General features: G+C 45.3%; 1 protein-coding gene across 6 annotated transcripts in view; it reads left to right on the top strand.

Moving 5' to 3' along the window:
* The first annotated feature begins 1,317 nt into the window (after positions 1-1,317).
* Positions 1,318-10,819, top strand: part of BORCS7 (BLOC-1 related complex subunit 7) — a 115,971-nt gene continuing 106,469 nt past the window's right edge. For 2 of the 6 annotated variants that reach the window (XR_013214482.1, XR_013214481.1), the window contains exons 1-5: positions 1,318-1,475; positions 3,195-3,372; positions 4,244-4,306; positions 8,266-8,309; positions 8,397-8,417. Coding sequence is in view for 4 of the 6 variants with exons in the window: in XM_077258648.1 (XP_077114763.1) it covers positions 3,211-3,372; positions 4,244-4,306; positions 8,266-8,309; positions 8,397-8,417 (290 nt within the window). In the remaining 2 variants the exon portion in view is untranslated. The remainder of the gene's footprint in view (positions 1,476-3,194; positions 3,373-4,243; positions 4,307-8,265; positions 8,310-8,396; positions 8,418-10,819) is intronic. The other 4 variants (XM_077258648.1, XM_077258644.1, XM_077258642.1 and 1 more) reach the window with 4 other exon arrangements.

Below are 10,819 nucleotides of genomic sequence, written 5' to 3'. Positions count from 1 at the left end.
CAGGAAACGCTGCGTGTTTGACGCTACGCAGAGCCGCAGCGTCAAACACGCAGCGTCCAGATGTTACAGCATAGTGGAGGGGATTTTATCAAATCCCGTGTCCACTATGCGTGGTAACACGCACCCAGTGGCCCTGCGATTCCGGACATGCTGCGCGTCTTTTAAGATCGCAGCATGTCCGTTTACCTTGCGGCGACGCTGCTCCGCCACAAGGTAAATCACAGGGCCGATGATGCCGGATGTGTGCAATGAACACATCCGGCATCATCGCGTCACAGAAGGGGGCGGAGTGGGTTTGCCGCTCCGTCCAAACTGCCGGCCATCCTGAAAGTGGACACGTACCCTAAATGAAGTACAAAATCAAATATGTCACAAAAAAACAATCTCTGAATCACCAGGATCTGTTGAAGCGTTCCAGAGTTATTACCACATAAAGGGACAGTGGTCAGAATTGGCCTGGTCAGGAAGGTGAAAACAGACTCGGGGGTTAAATATATGCAATGCAAACAAGCAGATTAAAGGGAATCTGTCACCCCAAAATTGGCCTATAAACTAAGCCCACCGGCATTAGGGGCTTATCTACGGCATTCTGTAATGTTGTAAATAAGCCCCCGATGTATCCTGAAAGATGAGAAAAACAAGTTATATTATACTCACCCAGGGGGGGTCCCGCTGCGGGCCGGGGCCTCCCATATTCATACGATGACGTCCTCTTCTTTTCTTCCTGCCGCGGCTTCTGCGCAGGCGTACTGATCTGCCCTATTGAGGGCAGCGTAAAGTACTGCAGTGCGCAGGCACCAGGAAAGGTCAGAGAGGCCCTCAACAGGGCAGATAAGTACGCCTGCGCAGGAGCCGCGGCAGGGAGACAAGGATGTTATCGCATGAAGATGAGAGGCGCTGGACCGCGACGCCCATCGGACCCAGCCCGGACCGCCCCTGGGAGAGTATAATCTAACCTCTTTTTCTCATCTTTCAGGATACATCGGGGGCTTATCTACAGCATTACAGAATGCATTACAGAATGCTGTAGCTAACCCCGATGACCGTGGCCGCAGCTTATAGGCGAATTTTGGGGGTGACAGATTCCCTTTAATGTTACTGTGTGAGTATAGGAAGCAGAGAAAACAGTTCTCTAGTGTTGGAGAACTACAAGTCCCAGCATGTCCTGTCACTCAGTAGTTAGGGATAAAATGACAAATATCAGCTATGTGCGACTGCTATAAATCATGAGTGTCCGGTGTACGGGAGGAGAGCGCTGACCGTCAGGCTACTGAGCTCCTGCTGCTGGGTGAGGAGTCACTGAGGACTGGACGGAGGCAGCGGGGAAGCTGCAGTGCATTATGGGAGACAGGAAGCTGCTGCGGAGGCAGGACACGTGACTGGCACTGCAGATGATGTCTGCGCCGCTGCTGGAGGTCTGCAGGTTCCTATAAAGACGAGCTGAGGAGACGGACAGGGCACAGACAGCACTGACGGTACACAGCGTGCCGAGGAGTGTGCACTGTGTGAGGAAGAGAGTTGTGTACTGTGTGTGAGGAGTGTGTACGGTGCACGTCCAGCGCGCTGAGTGTGTGTTGTGTGTACAGCGTGAGGAGGCCTTGTGCGGTGTTATACTGTGTGTGTGTGTGTGTGTGTGTGTGTGTGTGTGTACAGTGTCCTGTGTGTGGGTACAGCGTGAGGAGGCCCTGTGCGGTGTTATACTGTGTGTGTACAGCGTGCTGTGTGTGTGTACAGCGTGCTGTGTGTGTGTACAGCGTGCTGTGTGTGTACAGCGTGCTGTGTGTGTGTACAGCGTGCTGTGTGTGTGTACAGCGTGCTGTGTGTGTGTGTGTACAGCGTGCTGTGTGTGTGTGTGTACAGCGTGCTGTGTGTGTGTGTGTACAGCGTGCTGTGTGTGTGTGTGTACAGCGTGCTGTGTGTGTGTGTGTACAGCGTGCTGTGTGTGTGTGTGTACAGCGTGCTGTGTGTGTGTGTGTACAGCGTGCTGTGTGTGTGTGTGTACAGCGTGCTGTGTGTGTGTGTGTACAGCGTGCTGTGTGTGTGTGTGTACAGCGTGCTGTGTGTGTGTGTGTACAGCGTGCTGTGTGTGTGTGTGTACAGCGTGCTGTGTGTGTGTGTGTACAGCGTGCTGTGTGTGTGTGTGTACAGCGTGCTGTGTGTGTGTGTGTACAGCGTGCTGTGTGTGTGTGTGTACAGCGTGCTGTGTGTGTGTGTGTACAGCGTGCTGTGTGTGTGTGTGTACAGCGTGCTGTGTGTGTGTGTGTACAGCGTGCTGTGTGTGTGTGTGTACAGCGTGCTGTGTGTGTGTGTGTACAGCGTGCTGTGTGTGTGTGTGTACAGCGTGCTGTGTGTGTGTGTGTACAGCGTGCTGTGTGTGTGTACAGCGTGCTGTGTGTGTGTGTGTACAGCGTGCTGTGTGTGTGTGTGTGTACAGCGTGCTGTGTGTGTGTGTGTGTGTACAGCGTGCTGTGTGTGTACAGCGTGCTGTGTGTGTGTGTGTACAGCGTGCTGTGTGTGTGTGTGTGTACAGCGTGCTGTGTGTGTGTGTGTGTGTACAGCGTGCTGTGTGTGTACAGCGTGCTGTGTGTGTGTGTGTACAGCGTGCTGTGTGTGTGTGTGTACAGCGTGCTGTGTGTGTGTGTGTACAGCGTGCTGTGTGTGTGTGTGTGTACAGCGTGCTGTGTGTGTGTGTGTGTGTACAGCGTGCTGTGTGTGTACAGCGTGCTGTGTGTGTGTGTGTACAGCGTGCTGTGTGTGTGTGTGTACAGCGTGCTGTGTGTGTGTGTGTACAGCGTGCTGTGTGTGTGTGTGTGTACAGCGTGCTGTGTGTGTGTGTGTGTGTACAGCGTGCTGTGTGTGTGTGTGTGTGTACAGCGTGCTGTGTGTGTGTGTGTGTACAGCGTGCTGTGTGTGTGTGTACAGCGTGCTGTGTGTGTGTGTGTGTGTGTGTGTGTGTGTGTGTGTGTGTGTGTGTGTGTACAGCGTGCTGTGTGTGTGTGTGTGTGTGTGTACAGCGTGCTGTGTGTGTGTGTACAGCGTGCTGTGTGTGTGTGTGTGTGTGTGTGTGTGTGTGTACAGCGTGAGGAGGCCCTGTGTGGTCCATATGATGTATTTACTCTGTATCACTGCTGATATTAGCAATAACTCTACTAGACAAAGAAAATGAGAAAAAAATAACCTGTCTCCATGGTCAGCCCTGCAGCTGTACTTATGATGGAGAAGGAAGTGGTAGCGAAGATGGCAGCGTCCGCGGATGGGCAGACTAAGTACGGGCAATCGGTTAAAGGGCTTCTCACAGAAAAGGTCGGGACGTGCGGTGCTGACGTTATAGCACTCACCAAACAAGTGCTGAAAGGATCAAGGAGCTCAGAGGTGAGGACCAAGATCTAATATGGTCATGGGATGGTCACGGTATCAAATTTTCTTCTGAATTATTGATGTAGCAAACTTGTAGACCCAATCTCCATGTTCCCTGTGTGTTAGTCTATTTTATGTCTAGCATTCTGTACATGAACCAGGAGGCTCAGGATGCACAATGCTTTTGTATACAGGCATAGGTGAATTTTTTTTTTATTTTTTTTTTTTTGTATATTTCACTATTATGGAGGTTAGTATAAATGTTTTATTATTTTATTTTGGGTAAACAGAAGGGCAACCCACTTTAACTCATTATGTGCCAATATTATACGTCCGCAACGAAGAGAATAATAATAATCCCATTAGACTTTACAGCCACTATTACATCGTGTGTCCAGCTCAAGATGAAACATTTGGTGACAGGTCCTTGTTGTGGTTATCCAACTAGTTTACTGCACCTTTCAGCCAGTTGTGGCCCTCAAGTCATAGGAGTGCATTGTGAACCACACAATGAATGCAACTTGTTGTAGCACGGTGACCTCCAGCCCGGGTGTCCTTGTGCACTAGGCCTCAGCGAGACCCCTCGTGGTTTTCAGGTGGCTGACGTAGCAAAGTTCGATATTTCCTACTAATCTTTATCATACTGTAGGGTCTTAGCTGTTGAGGTGGGAGCGCTGCATTTTTTTTCTGTGTAGATAAGAGAGAACCTCTTGAACCTAATATACCAATGGCTTATTTGTAATGGATGTATACCATCCATGGAGCCCCCAAAGAAAGCTACTTGTTACTTGTGTTGATGGTTCCAGCGCCTGTATGAGCGATAAGAAGTGTGACGTCGACAATTCATATAACTGACTATTTTCTGTGTTTTGTTTTTTTTTAATAGCTCCTTAGTCATGCAGCAAGAAACATGGTAATGCAAGAAGATGCCATCTTGCACTCAGAAGATGTAAGCAAACATTATTTAGCCTGCCTTTAAATTCGTTATTAAACCTATATCTGTACTTTACAATATTTTGATATTATTTTTCAACAAGAAATACATTTCCAAGGAGTTCTCTGCAAAGCATGTTCTTATTTATAAGAACAAGCTTATAGCAGCGTGTATTAATGCTGTCCTAAAGATATTCCCCAGTAAGGGGCAGGTGATGGCTTTTTTTTTTTATTTAATTTTTTTTTTTATATAAAGTAAATTACATTTAATAGATGATTTAATCGGTTAAAGGGGTCTTTTAACTTTTATTACTGGTAAGGCTGAAAGATACATACAATAACACAATGGGCTCCCATTTGTAGGTCCAGCACTGCTTCTTCTCCGCTGATTCAATCTTTATCGACTACAGCGGTGACATCATGTCTATATTGATTGTTGCCAGTGACTGGGATTAGCGCATATAGACCAGCTCCAGATGTAACTTCATTGTCGCGAGTGATCAACAAAGGCCAGAGCTGGAGCCATTGAGCACTGAGTCTATTGAGTGGTGCATGCTAAAAGAGGATAACCTCTTTAATTTGTTACATATATTAAAATGCCAGTACAACTTCTCAAGTATTTAGTGGTTAAACGTGAGACTCAGGCCGGCGTCACACTGGCGAGTTTTACGGACGTAAGGCTATGTGCACACGTCAGGATTTTGTCAGGCTTTTTCATCAGGTTTTGTAGCCAAAACCAGGAGTGGGTGATAAATGCAGAAGTGGTGCATATGTTTCTATTATACTTTTCCTCTAATTGTTCCACTCCTGGTTTTGGCTACAAATCCTGACAAAATCCTGATGTGTGCACATAGCCTAAGAGCGCAGAAATTATGTCCGTAAAACTCGCAAAATAAACGACACAATTATTCTCAATGGGGCTGCTCCTATCTGCCGTATATTACGGTTCAGTATTATACGGCTTTCTACGGCCGTACAAAATCGCAGCATGCTGCGTTTGTCAGCGTATTGCGCAAAAAATTCGCCAATGGAAGTCTATGGGGGCGAGAAAAATACGGATTCCACACGGACCTGCAGTGTGACTTGCGAGAAATACGCAGCGGTGTTAGTGAAAAGTCGGTAATTCAATTGCCGGCTTTTCATTTCTCCTGCACAAACCCGACAGGATATGAGACATGGTTTTCATACAGTAAACCATCTCATATCCCCTTTTTTTTTGCATATTCCACACTACTAATGTTAAAATAAAGGGTTAAATGGCGGAAAAAATTGGCGTGGGCTCCCACGCAATTTTCTCCGCCAGAATGGTAAAGCCAGTGACTGAGGGCAGATATTAATAGCCAGGAGAGGGTCCATGGTTATTGGCCCCCCCCGTGGCTAAAAACATCTGCCCCCAGCCACCCCAGAAAAGGCACATCTGGAAGATGCGCCTGTTCTGGCACTTGGCCACTCTCTTCCCACTCCCTGTAGCTGTGGGATATGGGGTAATGAAGGGTTAATGCCACCTTGCTATTGTAAGGTGACATTAAGCCAGATTAATAATGGAGAGGCGTCAATTATGACACCTATCCATTATTAATCCAATTGTTTGAAAGGGTTAAACACACACACATGATTTAAAAGTATTTTAATGAAATAAACACAGCGGTTGTTTTAATAATTTATTGCTCTCTCAATCCGTTTGCAGGCCCTCGCTTGGCAAAATAATAAACGCACAAGATACATACCCTCAGCTGAACCGTCACGTCCCACGATGTAATCCATCTGAAGGGGTTAAAATAATTTACAAGCAGGAGCCCTGCTAATGCAGCAGTGTGCTCGTAATTCCCCGGCGAATGAATGAAATGTAGGTCATTGACCTACATTTCCTTCAGTCGCGGTGATGCGCCCCCTGGTGGATGTCCTCATATGACCTGGAGCGTGGGAAAAAGTTCCCAGGCTGCAGTTCATGAGAACATCCAGCAGGGGGCGCCTCACCGCGACTCAATGTAAGTACAGATCCATCTTTCCTTTCAGCACCCGGGGGATTACAGGCACGAGCGAGTGGTTTATCGCAGCTCGTGCCTGTAATATTAGTTAACCCCTTCAGATGGATTACATCGTGGGACGTGACCGGACATCAGAAGGTATGTATATTGTGTGTTTATTATTTTGCCAAGCGAGGGCCTGCAAATGGATTGAGAGAGCAATAAATTATTAAAACAACCGCTGTTTATTTCATTAAAATACTTTTAAATCGTGTGTGTGTGTTTTTTAACCCTTTCAAACAATTGGATTAATAATGGATAGGTGACATAATTGACGCCTCTCCATTATTAATCTGGCTTAATGTCACCTTACAATAGCAAGGTGGCATTAACCCTTCATTACCCCATATCCCACCGCTACAGGGAGTGGGAAGAGAGTGGCCAAGTGCCAGAATAGGCGCATCTTCCAGATGTGCCTTTTCTGGGGTGGCTGGGGGCAGATGTTTTTAGCCACGGGGGGGGGGGGGGGGGGGCCAATAACCATGGACCCTCTCCTGGCTATTAATATCTGCCCTCAGTCACTGGCTTTACCACTCTGGCGGAGAAAATTGCTCGGGAGCCCACGCCAATTTTTTCCGCCATTTAACCCTTTATTTTAGCAGCTACAGCGCTGAAATTTTGCACATACACACTACTAACATTAGTAGTGTGGAATATGCAAAAAAAAAAAAGGGGATATGAGATGGTTTACTGTATGTAAACCATGTCTCATATCCTGTCAGGTTTGTGAAGGAGAGAGCAAAAGCCGGCAATTGAATTACCGACTTTTCACAGATATCGCGCTGAATGAAATATAAATACAGAAAATATATATATATATATATATATATATATTTTTTAAGGAACATTTGAGCACATAAATCCATTAGATGTCGGTTTTGCAAGCCTGCGCGAAAATCTCGCAGTACGGATGCCATACGGATTACATACGGAGGATGCCATGCGCAAAATACGCTGACACACCCTGACTACGGATCACTATTTTGGGAACATTTCTCCGTATTACGGCCGTAGTACGGACGTATAATACGTGGCGTGTTGTCTTACGCCAAGTGTGACGCCGGCCTAATAAGAACAGAAGGGGAATCCCAGGAAAAAGATCTTTTGATGTCATAGATTCATGTGAGAAGCTGCTGGTTCTGGATCACCAACATTTTCCATAATGAGCACAACGGGGTTTGAATTAGGACTTCTAGAGTAAGAAAGCCCTGGGATCTTAGTAGTCCAGAAATTCTGACATTTCCAGTGTAATCTCATGTATTTGTCAGGGGTCTAGGAAATGTAACAGGAGGAGAGACCCCCATCACAATGCAAGCCCTCAGTACTTTATTAAAGTGGTTGCACGAGTTGAGAAAAAACATGGCTACAGTACTTACTGTCCACAGGTTTTCTATGGTATTCCAGTCCCTCCACATTAACTTCAATGGAGATAACTTATGATGCCAGACGCCACCATGGATAGATGGGGCGCTGTCTCTGGAAGAGAGCAACCATCTTTTTTTTTGGATCATGTACAACTTTTTTTTTTTTTTTTAAAGGGTTGTTACACTGCTTTTAGATCAATGACTTATCCGTGAGATAGGTCATCAGTATCAGATTGGTGGGGGTCTGACACCCGGTGCCCCTACTAATTGACGTTTCTCAGTGGCAGAATGTAAATGGTTGTGAAGCATATTATCATGGTTCTGGCAATTGTGCATTATTCGCTGCTAGATACTGTACATCCACTCCTGTTCAGTCAGATTTGCAGACAATCAATTTGATATTGATCACCTATACTTTAGGATAAGCAATTAATATAAAATTAGTGGAATAACCCTTAAACTCCCTGAAAGCTCTTTAGGTAAGGTGCGCCTGTCTGGTAAAATCTACCATATAAGTACAGCCAACTGTTTACTATGACAACTTCATGATTATTTCTAACTTTCACAATATGTGATCTTTTCAGAGCCTGAGAAAAATGTCAATTATAACAACTCATCTCCAGTATCAGTAAGTGTGTTTATTACACCTATGTCATCACGTGTGTCATCGGCTCCGGACTGCTCACTAATAGTATTCATATAATTTATTTTCCAGGCAAGAAGCCATCCAGAAGAAGTGAGTATCCGATTATTCTTCACATTAAGTCGGGTGAAGGTGTATTTGCTTGCGGAAAATCAAACCAAGCAAAACCAGTCTGGTTATTTACTGCTGTTACTTGTATAGCACCAGCATATTCTGTATCGTACCAAGACTCATCATTCACATCAGTCTCTGTCCCCTGTCTCAGAAATGATATACGCTTTCTTATGTTGCATAATAACCAAGCCTTGTGTTTTTGGACTTGGGTAGGAAATGCATGAAAATGTTCAGTCAATCTGGAATCGGGCAAAATAAAGTTACTTTGCATATAACCATCTTTACAAATCAAAGGGGTATCCATTTTGGGAAAACTCCTGTCCCCAAAGGTACTTTACTTAATTTTTTTTTTTGTTGTTGTTTTTTAATACAAGAAAACCTACCAAACAATCAAACTGGGCTTTACTCGCCCTCCCCAGGTCCAACGGTGACCCTCCGCCGTTGCTTCTGTTATTGTTTTATCGTTTGCAGTGCTGGTGTCATGTACATGGCGGTGCAGCCAATCGGTGAGCTCAGCGGCTGACGCCGTCTACTTGTGCAGCACCGCTGAACTCACTGATCGGCTGCAATTATCAACATGACGTGAGCACTACAATAATAGGAGCTACGGCGCAAACTCGCTGCTGGACCTGGTGAGGGTGTTTAGAAAACAAAAAAAACAAACCCTGCAGCAGTGGGACAGAGATTTTTCCAAAACTGAAAAACTCCTTAAGACTAGAGATTATATGTGGCCATACACCTTAGATGATCGTTCAGTCGACATCTCTTCCTACCCAAACCCCCTCAATTACATATATTCTCAGCTCAGCCAAGTTTTGTGTTCACTGCGGGACACCTCTAGTGACAGCTTATCTACTATGAGAACAAAAAAGATGGGGCAGGCTGAAATGTGATATGCCCGATCCTTGTTTCCCCTCAACACCCTGATGCACACTATATGGTCGTGCCTTCACTGCACAATTTGCTGCTCAACCGATTTCCATCTAGGAGAATGGCACCCAGCCCATAAGTGTAATACCTATTTTAACTTTATACCTGCCCCTCCATAGAGTAAGGTCAAATTCACACATTTGTGTTTGTAATGGACATTACACAAATGGTTTTAGTATGTCCATGCACTATTTCCTAAAAACCATGAAAATCTGATGTGTGAATGGGGCCTAATTGACAGCAGCGGTCTCCATCAGACCCTGTGTATTCAGTATCAAAACCGATAGTCAGATTTTATTGGCACCAACACACTACAACACCTTTCTCTGCTTATGTGTGTAACTGTCAAGTGAAGGGGTAGAGATTTATAGAATAATTCTGAATCTGTTAGACTCACTTCTTATTTTGGGTACCCAGCAGACACCATATAAACCGGTGAGTACATAGTATGTAGAAGCTTGTAGTCATCTAACTGTCCTCACCTGGGGGTAAGGGTCTTGTTGGAATCAAGCTGACATCGCCACTTAAAGGGCAGATTCACATTGTGCAGTTTGACCTTACAATCTACAGGGTGATAGTTACTACTTTACATGGAAAAATTGCTGCAACTTCTAAAATAGATGATCAACTGTACTGAAACTTGGACAGTACATACACTCGTTCATGAGAAGTGAGAGTGCAATGAACCTCAATGATGACAAGCATCCTCACGCCAAGTGGTCTCGCCGACTTGTTGCCTTGCTGGTTGTCTCCACTATTAAATAGACTTGCCACATGGCTTTACTGCACATCCGTGGTTTGTCTGGTGCTTGCATTTCACTCCTGCAAAATTCCTTCTTATTAGCAATGTACAGATAACGTGTGGAGCAACGTGTTTTCATTGTGAAAACTTACTGAAAAATGGAGTCCTTTAAATAGGTGTCAAAGTGAGTTTCTAAAGAAGTTTGGAAGTGGAATACACGGTGGATTTAAGTAATTGGTGAATAAGCTGGAACGAACAGGGACAATACTGGATAAGCATGATGGAGGACAACCGAAAATGTCTGAGAAAATAATTCGAGATGTGAAACAGCGACTTCTGGCAGCTCCACGTAAATTGTTGCACAGGCTTTCCCAAGAGACAGGTATGTCGTATCCCACATGTCAACAAGCGGCCAAGAAAGGTCATGTTCACTCTTAGAGTCCCTGTCGTTTAGGGATTGAAGGGGCTTGAACAAAAGAAAAGAATTCGTTATTGCGTGGTTTTTTTTTTTTTTTGTTTGTTTTTTTTTTCTTTTTTTCTTCCTTTTGGGGCCATTTGAAGGGTCGGGTGAGTGTACAGTAACAGGCCGCGAACATTACAGGCAGTCGGAGAGAACATGAAACGAGAAATTCAGGCTATGACCCCAGAAGACGTCCTGCCGAATACATTCAACAATATGGATCGGTGCGTGTTGGCATGCTTGGATGCG

Source organism: Ranitomeya variabilis, chromosome 4, assembly GCF_051348905.1.
Source record: "Ranitomeya variabilis isolate aRanVar5 chromosome 4, aRanVar5.hap1, whole genome shotgun sequence".
Taxonomy (NCBI): Eukaryota; Metazoa; Chordata; class Amphibia; order Anura; family Dendrobatidae; genus Ranitomeya; species Ranitomeya variabilis.
This window is presented reverse-complemented; position numbering and strand designations above follow the sequence as displayed.